Source organism: Oryzias latipes, chromosome 7 (assembly GCF_002234675.1).
Source record: "Oryzias latipes chromosome 7, ASM223467v1".
NCBI classification, from domain to species: domain Eukaryota; kingdom Metazoa; phylum Chordata; class Actinopteri; order Beloniformes; family Adrianichthyidae; genus Oryzias; species Oryzias latipes.
Genome location: NC_019865.2, coordinates 27325795 through 27347471, shown reverse-complemented (window position 1 = coordinate 27347471; position 21677 = coordinate 27325795). Strand labels below are relative to the sequence as shown.

General features: G+C 39.7%; 1 protein-coding gene across 6 annotated transcripts in view; it reads left to right on the top strand.

Moving 5' to 3' along the window:
• LOC101158610 (regulator of G-protein signaling 17) overlaps positions 1 to 21677 on the top strand; it is a 55313-nt gene that overhangs the window by 23833 nt on the left and 9803 nt on the right. For 4 of the 6 annotated variants that reach the window (XM_011477657.3, XM_011477658.3, XM_020704932.2 and 1 more), the window contains 3 exons: positions 15808 to 15977; positions 18632 to 18730; positions 19188 to 19422. In XM_011477657.3, the coding sequence (XP_011475959.1) occupies positions 15808 to 15977; positions 18632 to 18730; positions 19188 to 19422 (504 nt within the window). Of the gene's footprint in view, positions 1 to 15310; positions 15467 to 15807; positions 15978 to 18631; positions 18731 to 19187; positions 19423 to 21677 lie in introns of those variants that run through there. The other 2 variants (XM_011477660.3, XM_004071055.4) reach the window with 2 other exon arrangements.

The window sequence follows — 21677 nt, the reverse complement described above, 5'->3', positions numbered from 1 at the left end:
AGTGACAGATTGGGGGCACGGGGCTGCAGAAACCTTTCCAATAATGTTGAAAGTTAAATCAGATTTAAAAACGATCCAGTACTCTGTCTCTTTCATATCAGACCACAACCCATCATGGCAGATGATTGCACTTATTGAGTCTGCTTCTATGGGATGTTTCTTCCTAACCTTCCATTTTTAGGGAGGTTTCCTTTCCACTGTGGCCTTGTGCTTGCTCAGTACAGAGATAACAGTGAAAACCTTTCACACAGTCTGTCACTGATATAGACCACCAATTGATGCCTTAGTCACAACCACCCTTACAGGTGGATCCAGGCTGGCCTGCACTAAATATTAGGACAGTAGACCAATTGAGCTTGTAAGGCAAGATGTATTCATTTTGTTTTCTACTGACATGCTGCGAGTGACAGGTCATTGTGAACACTTAACACGTACGGGTGAAGTAGGTGAGATGCATGCACTTGATATGAATTTTTTATTTTTCCAACCCATCTGAACCCTGCGTACTGTGCAAGGGGCCCGTTAGTACTATTCAAGTGAAACTTACACAGTCAGTAAGGAAAGAGTGCACGCACCTTACTAACGACTGGAGTGCTGTAAAGGGCAGAATGCGACAGCCTTACCCAAATGTAATATCCTAAAAAAAATATTTTGCGATACACTTACCACACACTCAACAATCGTTAGTTTCATTTTTAGGGTATCCCTCAAGTTGGCCGCATGAGACACAAGAGAACTGCAAAACACACCTGTGCTCCTCTTAAGATACAGCTCCTCCTCTCTACAACACTCTACGGGCCTGGACAATCCAAACCCCCGTACGGGTGCATTGATTAAGGCCTGAGACAACTTGGTCTTATTGAAACTATCGTGACCATTGACTTTATAAGAGAACTAGACAGAGTGAGTGTGACGTCACCCATAGAAAATGACTTGCTTCCAGTTCCAAAGAAATTAAGTCAATTCAGTTGGCATTTTTTATGGTACATGTCCGAACCAGAAATCGTCAGTAAGCAGTGATTGGTCCTAGTCTGTCTGAGTCCACATTTCAATGGCAACCAATGTCTCTAGTCAGAATTGAGCATGGCAGTAGAGCACACCTCTTACACTGAAAGCGGGCTCAGGAGCATGTCCTTCAAATGATGGGGGAGGGGGCACTCAGTCCAGTTCTCTTATTCAGTCAATGATTTGGACTGAATTGGATTATAACGACTGCAATGAATTAAACTTGGTTTGGTGCTTTTTGCCTTTTGTATGATGCCTGTAGACAACTTTAAATGTAAATTCTATTGAACAGTTGCTTGTCTAGTCTGTGTTTAATTGTGTTGATATGACCTTTGACCTTTGCTTTGCTCTTGAAGGTCAGATATCACATGGGTTTCTGTTCTTTCTGCACAGTGGAACGCTGATGTAACGTTATCATTTATCATTTTCTCAATTTTAAGGGTGCAAATATTCAACAAAATTGGTCAATTATTTATAGAAATGATTGATGTATTTCATTTCATCTTTTTTGTTCTGTCACTGTGACCTGCCCCCCCTTCCTTACAGAGGGCTGTGGGGGATCAGGCAGTGGTCAGAAAACACTAATCTGTCAGATTAATTCCATTAAATGCCTTTAATTACTAAAAATCCTGCTGTCAGCCACATCTGCATCTATGATAAGTGTGTAGCTGCCGGAACGTGCATTGATGGATGTGAGTTTTAAAAAGCCCAACAGTTTCCTCCTCAAAACGTAAATTTGATATTGTTTTTTTTCTTTTTTGGCTTTGTATGTGAGCCACATCTGTGCTGTCAAAGCACTAAGATACTCAGAGCAAACTAATACAGCTGGGGATGTGGATTTAATTCAGAATGCAGCTATAGACAGATACTATTTTATGCTAAACACCAGTTTGTTGTCTTCCATTTCCATTGTTACCTAAAATGAAATTGCCCGTTAGTAGACACATTTATTGGAAAATTACTTTTTTTTTAATGTTTTTATTTTAATTTGTCCCAATTTAAAAAAAATAAAATCACAAACTACCCTTCACAGGGATAATGATGCACAAAATGTCTGTCTTAGTTCATGAGTTCAATAAAAACAGATAGCTTGTTGTTGCTGCTGAGGTAAAGTTGTAAGAGGAAGCTGCCAGTTTCCTGTCAACACTCTAGCTCAGTCTGGGAATTTGACAAATGCAATTGTGTTGTTTTGAAGCTCCATTTACTCTGACAGAGCCACGACTGATGTGCAGAGGTAGAGCTGTTGACCTTTGATTGGATGGTCATAGGTTAGGGTCACGCCTTGCCTTCCCATGTGTTGAGGTATCCTTGGGGGAGGACACTGAACCCCACATTGCTCCATTGGTGAACGGAACGCTAACTGTAAAGTTTGGGTGTTAAGGCAAGGTAGAAAAGTGCTATAAGTTTAAGCCTTTTACCATTTATTTTTGCTGCCAGGTTGCTTTTCTACATAATCATTTTGTCATGATCTGAAGCTAATAGCTGCTTTTGTTTATTTCATTATTAATTTTGATTTTCCACTCAAAAAAGTCCTCAGGCTTTGATGCTAAGCTGCTATCAAACAAAATAAAAAACAAAAGGAGGATGCCCTTGGACTTTTCCTTTAGCTTAGTTGTTATCTTTCACTTTTTACTTTCATCATAAAGCAGGAATCAACATTGACTTTTTGCCTATTAAAATTTTTGTTAAGTACAAAGTTCAGCAGCTTTAATTAAACTCTTTAAGGTGGATGGCTCTTATTTCCTATTCTGTGGAATCCTTTATTATGAGTGCGCGCTGAACTACTGTACTTGATTCCTTACTGTATTTTCTGCACCATGAAGCCCTCATTTTTTCCAGAAAACAACATTGTGCCCTATAATCTGAAGTGCCTTTTAGGTGGATTCATTCTGGTTGTGTTTACCAATGTCAAAGCAGTTTTCAGAGGAACACAGTGCTCTGTCAAAATATCAGTCTGTTTTTTTTGTGCAAGTTGCGAACAAGATTGGGTGTTAATGTAAATACGCTAACGCGGCTAACATGTAGCGGTGTTAGACTGTGTTTCCTTTACATGTTACTAACAAGGGTGTGAGTTAGTGTAGTCACATTTGTTTTTCTACATGCTGCAAACAGGATTGGAAGTTACAGGTAGTTGAGAGTTATTGGTACACATTGATTAAAGTTTATCTCCATTTCAACTTTTGAAAGTAAAGAGCTTTTTAATATCAGTCAAAGCCAAAACTACTGTTGTGATTGTATTCAATTGTATGTGTGCGTACTTGGCGTGTGCTTTTGACTGGTAGACAGAGAATCAGCAAAATGTTGTTCGGTTGGATAGAAGAAACGCCAATCAATATGGCTGCACCATTACAGGCTTCAGTCTTGCTTTTCTGAATCTTCTAGGTGTTATTAGAGATGAACGAACCAGTTAAATAGGAAAAAACAGAAACTGCAAGTTTAAAAACATTGTAGTCATATGATGTTCTCCATGATACTATTGGTGCTTTCTATGCACTTCAACATAGCGGATTTTGCTGACGCCGTGCTGCATAAAATAAAATTGCAATGGCTATGAATTTGACAAAACCATGTAACCCTAACGAAGTGGAGAAGCAAACCAAGTGGCTGCAGGTTTTTGTTACCAAACTAAGCGATATAATCAACAACATTAAACTGTGGAAAAACAACAATGATGTACTTTCATTTTTAGTCGCCTTGAAACTGGACAGTTTCTATTAAGATTAACCTCATTGGTAGAAAGTTAAAAAAAAAAAAGTTTTTAAACTAAACTGATACTTGCAACACTTAGCGTTTGAGACAGACATGCTTTTTATGAAGACATTCCTGGAATGTTTTAGTAGCACTTAGTGTTTGTTTTGTTACCAATAAGATTTTTATTATATTTTTTAGTCATTAAAGTCTAACCTTAATGAACCAATTAAAAAGTATCTGAAGTATCAGTTGGAGACTGACTGGTCAGGCATAAAGAAGGAAGGGAAGTTGGTGCGATGTCTTTATAAGGGTAACTACACCGTGATCCTCTGTGTGTTTGTGGGGGTGTGAGCCTGTATATGTGTGTAGAAGGCGTTGTGGGAATGCGGCATGTGTGCTCTGTCAACCTTCCGAGGATAAATAAAGGCTAAAACAAGATGAAGTTGAGATGAGAAGGAAGTGAACTGCTTCTCGTTTGTTAGTGTAATTTCTAAGTCATTTTAATGTCATCCAGCTAAAGCAGAGTAGCACCGTCTCTCAGGTCCTATTCAATATTTTCTGTCGCAAACGCAGTAAAAGGTAAAAGAGGAACTATTTGGTTTAGATTTTCTTTCCTCCTCAGTCGTTCTCTTAACATTTTTCTGTCTTTCTTAAATTTCAAGTGGAGACGTTTCGTCAGTGATTCCAGGTTTACTTGTCCCTTCCAAGTTGTGATTTTCACACATCTTGTGCAGGCTTGCCCTCTTTCTCTGTTGTCACACATTACAACGAGGCAGAAACGTGATACTGTGCTGCTACAACATATAGTTGAAGTTGAAGAGGAAAGAACAGGAAAGAGAAATGCTATATCACTTTCTCAGACAGCTCAGGTAAACCACGGTTTGGGTGTGACTGAGGTTATTTTTTTGTCTTCATTATTTTTCCAGATTTTTGTATTTTTTTTTATTACTTATTCCCACAGATTCTATGTCTGTCATAAGCTCTGACAGCACTCATGTTCAAAGTTGGAGCGTCCCTCCACTTTAAGTTGAAACTTCATTCCGCTTTAGGCACTTGTGCTTTTGTGCAACATTAAAAACATAGAAAACATTTTTTGCAAAAGAAGTATTTTAGATAGAGTTAAAATTTGTAGAGCTAACACATGTCAAGAGGAAATAACATGTTCCTAAGTTGACATTTTTACCATTATGTTTGACCACACTGTAAGAGTGGGGGTATGATGACATCCTTTTGGCCAATGTAACTGTTGGGGTTTCACCAGAACACAAATCTGTTCTTTTTCTATTTTCTTTCTTCTTTTTCTTACATCCGTCCGTTGCTTTCAAAAGCATTGTGATGATGCAACACCATCTAAGAGTTCACACAAATTGGTTACATCAGTTAACTTAGCACATCAAGTTGACTAGGGCTGGGCATCTTCATAAAACATTTTGTACCAATGCAGATACTGATACCCTACACATGATACATCTTTATGAAACTGATTTAAAGAGATTTTTACTAATTATTACAACTCATTAATGTTTTTATAGTTTAAACTCTTTCTAAAGGCTCTTACACAATTACACAAATAAACAAGCACAGAAAGCAAGCAAGTTGTGTTTCACTTGATAGTGTCGGGTTAGTGCTTAAACAGTTTGATAAAACTTTGATATCAAGTGCTACAAACTGTTTTCAGGTATCTGTAAATACCTGTTGAATGTAAAACTGCTTCACCTGGATACTCACCTGGAGGCAGCCCAAGCAAGCACTCACTCTCACCCCCAGTTGGGTCTTTCTATTCATGTTGTGCTGAATGACCTCTGGCATTATTCTGCTCAAAATGCTGGAGCTCCTGGGAAATGGCACTGGGTGTTATTTTGAGGGACCTGATGAATTTGCATCAGCATCAATAGCAGTCAGGTTTGCTAATGTGCTGTTAGGTTTTTCCAGGATGAGAAAAAATGACTCAGACACTAACGCTGCCTTCGTAAGGCATGACTCTACATTTGAGGTGTAACATTTAACTGTTCGGTTCTTGTGGCACAACACTTCCTCTTTAAGAAACTAGTTTTCTTTTTTTGGGTGGGTTATTACTGTCACAATGGATTTTTACTCTGAAAAACAGACTTTTTTGTAGTGTGAAGTTGTTGTCCTTATGCAAACAATTTAAAATCTTTAGACTGGTTGATGTTTTTTGCTCTTTCTCTGAAAGTATTTGCAAAAATGCTATCAACTAACCAACACTCAATGATAAAAATGAACTTCTTCTACTTCCTGTGGTGCATAGAGATTGAAGGGTATGATTAGGTCTTCCCTTGACTGGACTTTTACAAAAAGAGATGTGCTCATTTAGCCCAAGATTAATGTCAACTCTCCCTAATGCTGTCACTTGTGAATCCTTCAATTACTCCGCATACCTTCCCAGATCAACACGTTCCAAAATTAGCATCTGTAATACTAAAGCATCACACAAAGGGACTGTGTGACGTTCTTATGAACACTTGTGCATATTTTTTATTTATGGAAGAACACATATGCTGCAAACAGCTATCTGGTTATGAGTTGCAAACTTTCTACATAAAGAATTGTTCCTCTGTTTTTTCTTTTTTGAGCACTTAACCGTAGTCATTTGTTTTTGAAAAAAATCCCTTACATATCTCTTGTATTGACTTAATTTTGGCTCCATATTAAGACGGTTTTAAACCAACTCAGTTTTTATTGTAAAATTGCTTAGTTTCTGATTTGAAGCATATGTTTGTTATTCTCTTTCTAGGAAGTTGTCGATGCTACAGCCAGTGACTCGGCCTCTCCCACAGACAATTAAAGAAAACATTTGCATTTAAGCTCAGTGCTGCAGGTTAAAGAGAGGAAAGTTGTAAACTGATAAAGTGTTTTATGGTTCTTACTCAATTTTTGCTGTTTTGCAATTTAAGCTACATTTTCAAGTCTGTCAGAAATGAAGTAAAACTAACAAGTTGACCTTTAGTGACACATAATGTGTGGTGTGCAGATTTTTATGGGTTCTTGCTGATGCACTATATTACCAAAAGTATTGGCTCACCCATCTAAATGATCAGAATCAGGTGTCCTTATCACTTGGTCTGGCCACAGGTGTAAAAAATCAAACACTCAGACTGTTTTTACAAACATTTGTGAAAGAATGGGCGGCTCTCTATGAACTCAGTGAATTCCAGTGTGGATCTGTCATAGGATGCCACCTTTACAACAAATCCAGTGGTGACATTTACTCTCTCCTAACCTCCCTATCATAACAAAATGGAAGAGTTTGAGAAAAACAGAAACTCAGCCACCAAGTGGTAGCCTGAGTTTGGAGGTTGGCAGGAGAACGGTACATTTTGGACATTATGCCGAGTGTGACATTTGGTGGTGGAGGAATTGGTGTGGTTTTTTTTTTTAAGTACTTGGGCATGGCTCCTTAGTTCCAGTGAAAGGAACTCTGAATGCTTCAGGATACCAAAACATTTTGGACAATTTCAAGCTCCCAACCTTGTGGGAACAGTTTGGAGCGGACCTCTTCCTTTTCGAAAATGACTGTGCACCAGAGCAAAAAGCAAGGTCCATAAATGCATGGATGACAGAGTCTGGTGTGGATAAACTTGACTGGCTTTCACAGAGTCCTGACCTGAACCACATAGATCACCTTTGGGATAAATTAGAGTTGAGACTGAGAGCCAGGCCTTCTCCACAACATAAGTGTGTGAGCTCACCAATGCGCTTTTGAAAGAATGGTCAGAAATTCCTAGAAACACTCCTCAGCCTTGTGGACACTGCAGTTTATTTGTGGGTCGAGGTAATTGAGCGAATACTTTTGGTAATATAGTGTATCTTTTCTTGGTATCATTTTTACACCTAAATTCTCCAGATAAATTGACTGAGACTACATTTATTTTTAGTCTGTTTGCACACATAACGCATACAGAAGTGAACTGGTCACTAAATTCATTGTGTTCCTCCTGACTTTAAAATTGGCCTCCAACATCCATGGAACATTGTCTAGGAAGTAGACATTTTTGAAATCCTTCCAGGCGTGAAAGGTCACGAAGGAAATATCCTTTCATATTTAAAATCAAGTAATAAAAAAAAAGCTTTGTTTGGGGGGGGGGGGGGGGGGTAAACTTCCTTTGAAGCAGTAGTCCTAGGTTTATAGAGGCAACTAGCACTTTGTGAAGCCCAAATCCTTCTAGGCCTTTTGAATCATTCTTTGTGTTTAACAGCCTTTTTTTTTCACTCGGTAGGCTCTTTCACTCAGTTTTGTTTCCGCAATGTTGTCCTAGCTTGCTGTTTTCATACACATGTTTTCAATTTACCTAGTGTCGCTGCATTTGCCTGCTTTCTGGAGTGCAGGCATTGTTCTCTTGCAGGTCATCAGCCTGTAGCTGGCAGACACGCAACACAAACAAAGCTGACAGCTGAAGGCTAATGTTAGCTGAACTGCCTTTTCACCACCTATAAGAGATAGATTTAAATATTACAAAGGGATCACATCTAATACTGATGTCTCTGACATGAGAATAGCCTCAAACTCTATGTGTATATCGGCTTTCTATGATTTTTATTCTCTGTGCCTCTTCTTATGTGAAACTATACTATATGTATATACATACTTCATAAATTACCAATAAATATCTGCCCCCATGCTTGTGCTTTCTGCCCTCACGAGTTGCATTTTCTTTAGTCATGTGTGCTGAAGAACCAAAGCTTTGCAGGGGCTCATTACTCATATCATTCCTTTTTTTCTCTTGTTGCTTAATGGTTGCTTGAATGTACTAAAACGGTGTTCCTTGTAGAACTTTGCTGCTTCCCAAAGTACAACTACCGTTGCTGAATTACAAGCACTTTGTCAAAAAGGCATCCGTCCAGTTTAGAACCCAAACTTACGGAGCATGAACTTCATGGAGACTTTGTTCTGTTTGTATTTGTGTACACAAAGGTCTACATATTCAAGTGATGAATAGCAAATTCCATTCAACAGGAAACAAACATTTACTAAACAATAAAAAGCTGAGGAAGAGGTTGGTCTCACAGACTGCTACAATGGTAGTTGGTGTTCCCCTTGTCATCTCTGACAGCAGATGTGCCCATGAGCAAGACGTACACCTAACATGACATTTATTTAAGCAAATAGCCTAAATAATAATACTTCTCCTTGAAGTCTTTTTCTAAGTTTAGGTTCAAGTTTACTCTGCAAATGATAGTCTTTGTTTGCCGTTTTCTTTTTTTTTTGAATAGTTTCTATGTGGCAGATAGTGGAAGGTGCTAACTCTGACAATCTGTTGGGCTTGGTCAGTTGCTCTCCTGCTTTTGTATATTTCAGCCAGGGTCCCACTCCCTGCTGGTGGTCTCTATACTTTTGTTGTCAAGTGTTTTACTATTCTTTAGGACATATCACTGCCTGATTGTCAATAAACTGTGTTCTGGATCTTTTTTGCTGTTGTCCCTTGTTCTTTTGCGGTGCTGTGGTCCCCTTTCTTGTTTCCCCAGACATTCTTGAGGTGTTGCTTCAAGGGCCAGGACAAAGACACGCCAGACATTTGAGCGTCAGTTTAACTTCTGAGTCTGTACAACATTCACAATGTCTCATGGAGGAAATAAGTATTTGATCTCTTGCTGATTTTGTAAATTTATCCACTTAAAAAGAAAAGAACAATCTGCCATCTTAATGGTGGGTTCATTTGAACAGTGATGGATAGAAAATCACAAAGAATATCAAGAAATCCACTTTATATTTTTGTTTGCTCTTCATTAAGGAAAATAATGGGCAATAACGTGGTTATGACTGCATTATGTTTCTCTGCAAGTCATTCAAATGTTTTACTCTTCTCTTTCTTAAATTGTCTTCCTCATTTTTATTTATGATCCTTGTTAGTTTTTGCTGTTTTGTTGTCCGTCTGTAATTCACCCTGACTTGAGACAAAAACTCCTCCTGATATGTACAGAATCCTGATCATCAACTACAAGAAACGTCTGACCTCTGTGCTTCTAATAAGGATTTTGTCATAAAGGAAGTCTGGCAAGAGGGTTCAAATACTTATGACCCTGAATGAAATGCAAATAAATGTATACATGTTCTTTTCAGTCAATTTCTTGATATTAGTTGCAATCTTCCAGCTCTAACTGTTCAAAAGGACCTGCCGTTGGGATGACTGTGTTAGAAGTCAGAGCTCTGGCTCCCCCTCTGGTCACCAGCGGGAACCATCTCCAGATTTCTGAATGTACTTCATCTCCCAGCAAGCCCAGCGCACAGTTTCTGAATGCCACACACCTGACTCTCATTTGCAAATCACTCACAGTACACTTAAGCACTGCACTGAGGTACACTCAGTGTGAAGTATTGTTTTTGCCTCTCTTCCTGCTTTACTAAGCGTTATTTCTGGATCTGATCTGATCTGATCTGATCTGATCTGATCTGATGTTTCCTGACCTTGTTTTGTCTGACTCCGTTTGCGTGCCGCTTGCTGCGAATCTCGCCTTGGTCTGATAAATCCTGTTTCTTCTCTGATGCTCCCATGCTCATTGTTGACCCCAGCCTGCCTGATTCTGATTTAGCTTTGAAGACTATTAGCTGAGCTAATAAACCTGCTGCATTTGGAACCAGCTGTCTGACAGTTTTTTGACTAACTTGTCGCTTTCATTTTAAGTGGGAAAATGTACAAAATCAGCAAGGGATCACATACTTATTTCCTCTACTGTATGCATTCATAGTGATTAGAAGTGAATGTTTTAGTTTTTCTACTTTTTTTTTTTTGCACTTACAATTACTTTTATCTCAAACTAAAAATAAAAAAATAAAAACTTTTTTTTATCATCACAAGTTTAACAAATTCTTCATCTTTTTCTCTTTTGAAAGTAAATGTCCTGTTTAGTACATCTACAAACAGCATAGGATAAGCTCTGATGTTCTAAGTTCTGTCATGACTTAAATGCATAATTCTCTCTGTAATCTGTGTTCAGACCAAAAACGAAGTGCTCTGTTTGGCACCTCAGCAAATTTGCTCTAATTTGGGTGTCCAAAATTGTGTTAATTAACACAAAATCTGCCGCCAGCAAGACATGACTGATATTGAGAGAAGAGCCGCATTTTGGAAAGCTCTACAAAGGCGCTGACAAGCACATGCTGTGTTTGAGTTCATAAGGTCATTCAGAGACGCTTGTAGTACAGGGAGTTTTAGCATCTACTCCAGTGAATGATGGCCCGTTTCAGTGATCCTTCTGTCTCACTGTGCTCCACTTTGATGACTTGCTGACTTGCATTTGTCTGCCTAAGCTAAAAGAAAATGAATAAAAGGAGAGGACCATTTTATACGACTATGAAACATCATCATTAAGCTCTGGGCCGTTAACAATGAACTTTTTTTACATGTTGGTTTTGGATTTCACTCGCAAATTACTTCATCAACATGCCGTTACCAAATAAGTATAAAATAAATAGAAGTAAATAATCACCCAAGCTCAGATCTTGCCTCTCTAGAAGGTACATCCTGTTTGGCATCATTTTTGCCACATCGCTCTCTACCACGCCATCCCCCGCCACGCAAATCGTAATCTGTGTGAAGCCACCATTACTCTAGTGCAGGGGTGTCAAACTCATTTTCACAGAGGGCCACATCAGCATAGTGTCTGTCCTCAAAGGGCCAGATATCACTTATACATGTAACTAAATGTAATGAAAGATAAATGTAACTACTCCTTAATGTTCAATTACTTAATATTTCTTTATTATAACTTTTTAAAGTGACCATTACAGTTGCATTGAAAACATATGTTTGTTGTTACTTTAGCATAAATCATTTGAAATTTGATTCTGTCAGGTTAGATTATATGGACAGTGTTTAAGTCCTAATGTATAGTTGCCCAATCCGTCTGATTCCCCCTAGATATGAATAAAAACACACCAAATTATTTATTTTTTTATTTCAAGAAATGAAAAACTGTTATCCTCTCGCAGGCCACATAAAATGACATGGCGGGTCATATTCGGCCCGCGGGCCTTGAGTTTGACACATGTGCTCTAGTGCTTTCCAGAAAACTTTTAAATATTTTTTTTAAATGTATCGCTAAAATTCATCTTTTATAGGAAAATGTAAAGGAAAAGAAATCCCTAAATTTGAAAGTGTGTTTTTTTTTTCTCTATCTGAAGTGCCTTTTTTACCACAACATTTGAAATAATTGTAATATGTATTTTATAGTAGGTGCTGAAATTTGTTTTATTGTAAATATCTTGTGTTTATAAGAAAGATAGGGTTGCTATGCCCTCCTACCTCCAGTTTACCACTGACGTTGATTTGTCTGGCTTTAAAAGCTGTTGGGGTTTGTTAATATTTTAGATTTAAAACTAAAAAACGGGTTTGGTTTAATGTGTTTGCCCATAAACTACATCAGGGTTTCGCGGTAAATAAATCCAACCTGATATAACAGGGCGTTGGGGTCATGTGACTTCGCTTCAGCTGATTGGCCAAAGGGCACCGCTGCAATGTCTGTCTGCCGTCTACCTCCCAGAAGTAGATTGGGTTCTTCTTCAGACTCTATCTTTACTTTAATTTCTCATTTCTGCGTCATGACAGTTATGTTTAGTTGGATTTGTGCACCCGGGAGTTTTTAATGACTTCCCTCCTGTACCATCATATTCTGGGAGAATATTATTTAATGCACATTTTGGGTTTAAAATGAGCATCTTTACTATCTGACGAAACCCTGGTTATGGGATGTTGTTAGTCTGTGTTTGACTGAATGGTCCATGTATCCGAAATTGAGATTGATAATTGTTGTTGAGGGGATAATTGATGTCTGAAACACCTATGAAAAGAATGGAAAGCGAAAGCCTTCCTGCTGTTAATGTTTGGTTTGAGCAAAGCCATGTAGTGATCCCTGGACTAGGACTGAAACATGTGTTGGGATGCATCCGTGTCTTTGGGTGTTTGTATGTGTGATCTGAGCTCAATCACATGATCCGTCACATTGCCTGCTTTGTCTCCATAGCCACTCTTTCACTTCCTTTATTCCACGTGGTGCCCCCCCCCCCCCCTCCTGTTTTTTCTTCCTTTCTATCTCAGTTTGTGATCACCCTATTTCTGTCTTCCTCGTTTTAGGCCTTCATCCTTTCTTTGACAGTTGATCTCAACCGCATTTCCTTTCACTCTTATGCTTATCTTTAATGTTACGTTAGTTCAATGTTAGCTTTCTCCTTTTTGAACTAAAAAGCAGACTTGGAAGGGTTGATTAAATTGGATTTGGCATTAATCCGTTTGGCCTACTTAAAAACTGTTTCTTTCCGTGTTGTTTCAGGTCTCAAAGCAGGTTGCACTAGAAATAATGCCCTCCAGCCACCTAAATGTACTTGTGCCTCCTCATATCAAAACAAGACTCTCTTTCTTCTCCAGTCTCTGCGCTTCCTCTGCTCGCCATCAGTGAAATGATTATATTTAGCAGGAGACAGTTTTTCCTGATCATTATGTAAAGGGCTGTCTGGCAGCGCTGCAGTAATGACTCTAGAGCAGGAGGTCCGTTTTGATTCAAAACTTCATGTGTTCTTGTTCAAATCAAATTTGACTATGCTCTCCACCATTGATTAAGACTTTGTACCTCTTTTGATACTAACAGCAGTACAAACAATGGAATTTCAACTTATAAACAAACACAATCACATGAAGGCAGTTTTTAGCTACTGGGCTCCTTGCTGCTGTTTCCTGTAACCCTTGTGCTATCCTAGGCACTTTAACATTGGGAGTGGGGTCATCTAGACCCACTAGACAGTGCGCTGAACCTTTTTTCTTCAATGATTTGTGATCTTCACTGGTGTCCATGGATTACATGAAATCTTTCCACCTTTATCCACCTTTGTCATGGTAGGGAGAACATGTCAATGTAAGGGTGGGGTCATCTGGACCCCATAAGATAGCATAGGGGTTAAGATGTTCTCTTAACTCAAGTATAAAACTTCTTCTCACTGTTACCTGCTCTGTACTCTATAAAACCTAAAACGTTAATGAACCGAAGACAAAAGGTTTTCTAGGTTAGGTAACTATTTAAACTGCTTCCAAACTTAAAGTTGTCTTAAGCTGCGTTCACACCGACCTCGTCAACGTGCGTTCAAATGACCACTTTACAATGAGAAGTCCATGTAAACGCTCGTATGCGTCTGTTTCAGGCTTCCACTTCCAAAACTCTTGCATTTTTGGATCACCACACAAGTTTCTACAGCCATTTTCAGGCTCTACGTACAAAACGTATGGCCACTGAACAGGCGTTGAAAGTTAAATCAGGCGGAACTTTGACCAATTGGAGACTCAGACTTGGTAGTGACATTTAGATGACATTTCCTTAAATTATAATTCGGAATTATACGAGAGCCCTGTGAAAGGGAAAGCCTGGAGCGAGATTTGCGAGATTTGCACCGCTTCAACATTTAGCACCAAGCCTTTTCCAACTGTAGGTGGCAGACATGAGCTAGTAAATAGAAAAAAAAAGAAAAAGAACCCCTCTCTGCGTTCCCAGTGTGAACACCATATAGTAAACGTGCATTCAAGAAGCTGCTAAATGCCTTAAACACGCATTCCACAAGCCCCGTGAGAACGTAGCTCTAGTCCTGAGGGATTTTTATTCAGCTCAAAAAAGTTGTTTATTTACTTATTTATTTTTTTTATATCTTAGACCAGGCATCTCCAACCATGTTTCTTATGAGCTACTGCCCTGCTTGTTGTGTAGCTAACCTCGCTCCAGTAATTGCTGATTAGCTGGACTGAGCTTCTGATTGACTGAACACACCTCATCCAGATGACCAGTAATTAGTAATAGCTGGAAAATAAGCGAAGCAGCAGCTCACAAGGAACAGGGCTGGAGGCCACTGCCTTAGGCATTTGTATAAACACACATTTCAGGAAAATTTGGGGTAGAGACTCCCTTTTTATGGCCCATTGAAATGAGGTAAGAGGTCTCCAAAGGTTCATGTGAAAGAAATGAGCTTCCTTCTACATAAGGAACAAAGCTCAGTCATCCAGGACGAGCTTAAAGTCAAGACATTGCTCCATTACAACCACAAGAGTCAGGCTGGTTTGGGAATCTGGCAAGAAGGCTATCTGAACTCCTTTCTGCTGAGGTGTTTGGGGAATGTTACACAGCAGGAAGGGCCCTTTGACACACTGGAGAGATTATAGCTGCTGACTGGACTTGGAATGTCCCACGAACAGGATAAGAAAAGTGGATGGATGGATGGATGGATGGATGGATGGATGGATGGATGGATGGATGGATGGGAGAATCACAAAAGATTAGTGCGTTTCTCTTAGTCGGCCTCTGAATGAATCACTCAGCGTTAACTACCTGAAACTGAAAGTAAAGACTTATCAGATATTTGCCAACAAGCCCGTATGTACTGATAGAACTGAAAAGGCATGCAGACTGCACAATGTGATCACACTCACCACTTCTAAAAGCTACACAAAAAAGCCGTAACAAAATCCTCCTTTGTCCAAGAAATGGGAAAAATTCGCAAAAAAGTTAAATGAGCTCTGATTTATAACAGTTTTCATAAAATTGTATTCATTTTAGCCTAAACTGTTACAAACAAGATATATTAGGAACAAGCTTGCCTGTAAAAGTCAATTTCCTTCTTTACAGGAAGAGTTTGGAAGTGAACAGGAAATGAGACTTGCTGGCGATTAAAGTCACGGATGATGCTTTTGGCTTTCAGCATTTCAAAGTCTCCAGAGATTTTCACTCTGTCTTTGCGCAAAAAGGACTAAAGACAAATAAAGTTTTCAGTTTAAACCAGGTCAGTATTTAAGAACGTTTTAAGTTTTTGAGATTTTTACGGGCTCTTTGCTGTTTTCTGACAGTCAGGTAACAGAAACATACAACTGAAAGACATGTTGTCTCAAAAACAGGAAGTACCTGAAACACTTTGTAAAGTTATTCAAATGCCTACTTGCTTATATTGCTGAAGCTAATATGAAGTTTCAACACATTGCAAACTGCAGTGCTTTCTGTTTTTCACAGTCATGGGCTTGCATGATCAAACTTTTCTGCTCAAAGTCTTACTGATTGTTCTTAAAAGTACGAGTTGAAGCGGATTTGAAACGCAGGTCCTGAAAAGCTTGTTCCTGTCTCCCACAGTACACAGGTCCAATCCCGGCAGAGCGGGGAGGCGAGCTGGCCATGGGGGGAGGTCGCAGCGAGACCTCAGCTCTGAGCGGGACCGGAGGCGGGCGGGGCGTAACGACCCAGAATTCCCAACGGCCCAATGCCTGCTGCTTTTGCTGGTGCTGCTGTTGCAGCTGTTCATGGTGAGAAACCCATTCTTTTTTTCACAGTGCAGGCAAACCAGCAGGGATGGAGAAACACACTCCACTAGAGTGCTGAATTTATAACCGCACGTGGTTTAAGGAGCCCTAAGGCTTTACCAATGCTACCAAACTATCATACTACCACCACCATGTTTGACTGTTTCTCTGATGTTCTTGCTCTTTGTTAGCTTTCCAGATGTAAGAGGTCTCATGTTTTCCATAAAGTTTGTTTTTGCTTCATTAAACATTTGTCTAAAATGTTTTAAATTTACCCAGATTTTTTTAATCAACTGTTGTTTCTTCTTTTTACTCTACAGTGTTTTTCTCCTATTGATTTTTTTCCATTATTATCCCAGAGCTTAAAAGACTTGTCTCACTTAGTGGTGTAGCTCTTAACTAATTACAAACAGCTCCATTAAAATAGCGACAGAGTCATCGTGCGATACTCCAAAACCTCCTTCAACTATCTTCTAATTAGTAATTCAGAAAACACTAAAAGTTTGAGAGATCCAATGGGTTGGTGACTTCTGCATCCAAGATGAGACTCATTGGAGACAAATTAAAGAGAGTCCAGGCATGTTTATTCAGTATGAAATGTGACTCTCATTTTTATACTTTCTTACAATGTTGAGTTTTGAAGCCAGTCACAAGTCATTGCAAACCAGTGAAGTACTCCCTTCAAAAAATATTTTTGCTACTCTGACCGGAAAAGCACTTTAGACGAAACAAGACAACTAGATGAATAATATGTTTTACAGCGGCCCCCTGCTACACCGCGGTTCACCTTTGCAATTTTGCGTGTTTTTGGGGTATTTTTTACACACCAAACTGTGTTCTGCTCCGTAATTGGCTGTTGACCTTGTCCAACTCCTTGATGCCATGTCTACTGTACAGAATGTGCTCAGTTTACCGGACTCGCATACCATTTTTGTTAGAGTAAAAGTCACGTGTAAACTCTTATTTAGAGGGAACTGTAGGTGACTGCATCACTATTTAATACTGACAGAAACCCAGAAAAAGAAGCACGGCCCAGTCTTATACCGGGCTTTCAGAGGATGAAGAATTCAATGGATTTAATGATTTGAAGTGTTAGCATCTTCTTTATTCTATGGTTATCTAAGTATTTGCTCATAATTTACTATGTTTCATGCAGCTAAATAAGCGTTATCATGTCACAGTAGTGAAGCATGAATATATTCAGTCTAATATTGTCATTCATCCATTCATCTTCTTCCATTTATTCCCTTTCGGGGTCACGGGGCTGCAGGACTCTATCCCGGTCACTTGTGGTCCTAGGCAGGGGACAACCTGAACAGGTCGCCAGTCTGTCGCAGGGTCTATTGTTATCTATTACGTTATAATGATTTGCCTTTCAAGATGAAACTCCTAATGTTGTTCACATATTTTGTTAAATACATTTCTCCCAAAAGTGCGACTTATACTCCAGTGTGACTTATATGTGATTTTTCTTCTTCTTCGTCTTTATTATGCATTTTTCGTAGTTTAAAAATGACGGTATGCCTTGGATCCCATGCAAATCCTTGGTTTTTGTTCTATGATACGGGACTTAATTTTTAATTTGGACTAAATAAAAACAGAGAAGTGTAAAAAATATTCATGTTTGTCAGAGAAAAGTGCATAGTAAGGGCTTTTACAACCTTCAAACATCTGTAATCCTACTTCACCTATTGCAGGTTATTTTTAGGACGTAAGTCCTGCGATAAACAACACAACCATGTGTTGTGTATTCACAGTGTTTTGGCAGGAAATAGGAGCACACATCTGGATGGTGACGCTGCTTCTCAGTGGACAATGCTTTGATTGTTGTTAGTTAGGTTTGCTCTACTTCTGCCCACTTCGCTTCTTCTAGGAGATAAAGCTTCAGTATAAACTCACACAGTAAATATTAATGTGTGTAAATCATGTTGTCTCTCTTTGTGTTCTGTCACTGTACTTCACCTGCTAAACAGCAGCTGGCTCTTTTCTGATGATCGTTGCGATAACAAATATGCAATGTTCAAAATGTTAGACTTTCAAAATAGAATTCCTCGTAGTCCAGAATTGGCTGAATGGAAAATAACTCACTTTACATCAGTTTCCATCGTTTACACAGTAAGACATTTAGAAAAACAGAGACTTAAATAAAAACACTACATTTTATTTAAATTGCACTTTTTTATGTACTTTAAGGTAAAGCTTAATCTAAACGTCATCATTTCAATTTCCTAAATTATTGGTTTTAAACTATTTCTAAACGTAATTGTTCTAAAACAATTGAAATTACAAAGTTAACCCAGTAACTAAATGCAGTAATGTGCCTCACAATAGATAGAAAATTAATACATGTGTCATAGAAATAGTTGTGCCTTGCATTTAAATTCTTGTGTTTTATGAATAGTTCAACCTGAATCATCATTACAAGTCTGTAAAATACAGTTATGTTCAACTTTATTTAGTGATTAAGGTCTTTAAAAAATATTTAAATGTAGAACACTTAATGCCCACTTTTTTTTTTTTTTTTCGGTGAATTGGTTCCATCAATCCTAATGCATTAGTGCGTCACACTTGCATTAACGTCAATAGGGTTACACGTGCGCACACCTGTGCGTGTGTGTATCTTTTTTATTTTCTGAAAGCCGTTTTTATCATGTCAGTCTCACCGTCAGGAATGAAGAGGAGCGGCGGAAACGGAGGAGGAGGTGGAAGAAAATATCGCAGGATAACAAGATGGAACCCATAAACTGTGAAGCTTGGTGAGTGTGCCATGCTGTGCTCCCACTCCCAAATGCTTTTTTCATTTCATGCAAGTGTGTGCCACTGGGGGAACATTCGGCCTGCTGCTGACCCCCGCGGCCCCGCCCTCTCTGCAGAGGAGCGGTGGTCAGATTGTAGCTGAGCCTGTTCTGACATTGATTCCTCGCTGCAGCGTGCACATTTCAACACGTTTGGCCTGATTTCAGATTTGTGGGAACCACAACAGCTTTTTGTCCTCAGACTGATTCCCGCTGCTGCTTTTGTAAAAGAAACTGTTGACACTTGACTCAGCAAAACTGATTTAAAGACAGCCCTTTTCCTAAAAACTGATGGAAAACAGAGACAAACGTTTCCCCTCATACTATCTTTACCATGAGGTCAGGGTGGAATCTGCTTGAACTTTCTAAAGACACCTTCTGTGTGGATTAAGAAAAGTCTCCGTTTGTCTCCCGACAGCACCAAACCCTCAGTGGAGGAGATCCGATTGTGGTCTCAGTCATTCGACAAGCTGATGAGGAACCCGGCGGGTCGAAACGTTTTCCGAGAGTTCCTGCGAACGGAGTACAGCGAGGAGAACATGCTGTTCTGGCTGGCCTGCGAAGACCTCAAGCAAGAAGCCAATAAGAGCGCCATTGAGGAAAAAGCCTGTTCCATCTATGAGGACTACATTTCAATACTTTCACCAAAAGAGGTAAAACTGCCGGGACGATGAGGGGGCGACACACTCGGAATTTAGAGCAAAACTGAAACTGAAGATTAGAAAAACTAACTCCATATTCAATCAAATTGACTTTAAGGTCATTATATACAGAAGAAAGAAATGTTTAGCTGTGAGGATTACTTACATATAAAGTTAAATAGATATTTCTAGTTTTGCAGTTTTAAGATAGATTTTTTTTTATATTAAATACAAAATTAACCCACAAATTAATACTCATGTTTTAAGTAAATAAATGGACACTAATATGTAATTTAGTTGGATTTGTGTATTGCAACAACAGCTTTGTCAACCAAAGAGAAATTAAAGTGATGGAAAAAACGATTTCAGCGGGAAATTCATTTGAGCGGCGAGAGACGGACAAAAGCAGGTAAAAAAATACAAGAAAACCATTTTATTTAGTTATCCACCAGAGGTCTTTTAATTATGATTATACTTTTTTCAGCCCTAATTCAAAAGCCTGTGCTGTTTTCTAGGACATAGTTCCTGCAGAACAGCAGTTCATTAGAATTTCGCCTCTGAGGGGTTGAGGAACGTGTTGGGTGGGGAGATAGGGGTGGAGCTGTGGTTGCGTCGTGATCTTTGGGCTGCTTGGGTCGGGCGCTTGGGCTGGCCTGCAGAGACGAGGCTCCGGCTGGGTGGTGGGCTGCTCCTGGGCCCTCTGGGTCCTGGCTTCGTCCTTGGCCCGCGTCTCGGTGTCCACCTGGTATGGTGGATCGCGCCTGTCCTGTGGCCTGGGGGTCCTGACGCCGGGCTCGCCTATCCCGTCTGGTGCCGGGGGGGCCCCTACAGGGGGGTTTCCTCTGCAACTGGCTGGGTGGGTGGGCGCCCGCCCCCCTCTCCGGACTGCTTGGGTCCCGTCGTGAGGGGGACTCCTGGTCCGGGGGTCTCACCCTCTCTCCTGGTCTGGCTGGGGAGGATCTCATTCTCCTTACAATCACATGGTTCACTTTCGCAGCGTGCATGTAGCTCCATGTGCACGTGCACACTGCTCCCTGTCTGCTTTATCCCTCCTCCTAACCCAAAGTGTATTAATGGACAGATGTCTTCCGCTTTTCTGAGGTTAAGATTTTCACTTTGAAACAAGGAAAATAAAGCCGTACATAGATTTATCTATTTGTCTGCAACTGGATGCATCAGAATGAGCGGAGCGGGGAGCCTGTGGCATGAAGATTGTTGTTTGGACATTACCACTAAAGTCTTTTTCGATCTGCTCCTGATTTAAAATATTTAAAGTAAAAGGAGTACTTGGTAAAGAATTCTAATCTAATTTTCTTTATGTCCTCCTTCATGAAAAAAAACGCTACAAGAACATATGAAAAACTCAAAAAACACCATTTTTATTGAAGTGGGTCTCTAAGGAAGTGATTGGTTGGGCCCCTGATGAAGCTGTGGACAGTATGCGTCAGAGGTCCTGAAAACATGTGTCCCCTCAATCTGAAACTTCCTTTTTGGTCTGGAAAAAAGTAAAAAATGTACAAATCTACATGTAATCTCAGAACAGGTTGGAACTGGTCCAGGATTTCATTTTGAGAAACACATTGTTTTTGTTTAACCGGGTTTACCAAATGTCAAAGAGAAACCAACACCAACCTCATCAATTTCAACTTCATAGTTTGTTCAGAAAGCAGAAACCAATTCTAACCCGCCGGTGAGATTTGATGGCGGACCAACATGTGCACAAACCTGCTGCATGGTAAAGAGCTGACTTATAATGACCTGGGGCCTCATTTATAAAACTTTGTGTAGGGGGGGCACCAGAGCGCCAGATGCACCGGGTGACTCGCGTGGTTCCTCCGAGTGCTCCTCTGTAACGCCGGGCCCAAAAGCCCGCAGAGGTCCAACAGGACGGCTCGAGGAAGTCGGAACCGACTCATAAGCCACTCGTCCTCGTTTGCCAACAAGTCTTCTTGCTGTCTAAAGATGCGTTCACTCCGAATTCTTCCATTTGCCACATCTTCTAAGAGCGCAAGATCAGCCATTGTGCGTCATTACGCATTGTGATGGGGCATTTTATTTCCCTCCATTTAATTACATCTGACAAGCTACAGATGTCGGTAATAATCCACGTGGAAATGGGAAATTGTTCCGCGCAAATGTAATTTCTTGTTGCTTTGTGAATGGTTGAGACATGCGCCATACATTGTTTTATCAAAAATAAAACAAACTAAAGGCATATGCATGAATACCATAATTCTGTACCTTATGAAGAAATGTTTTAGTATGAA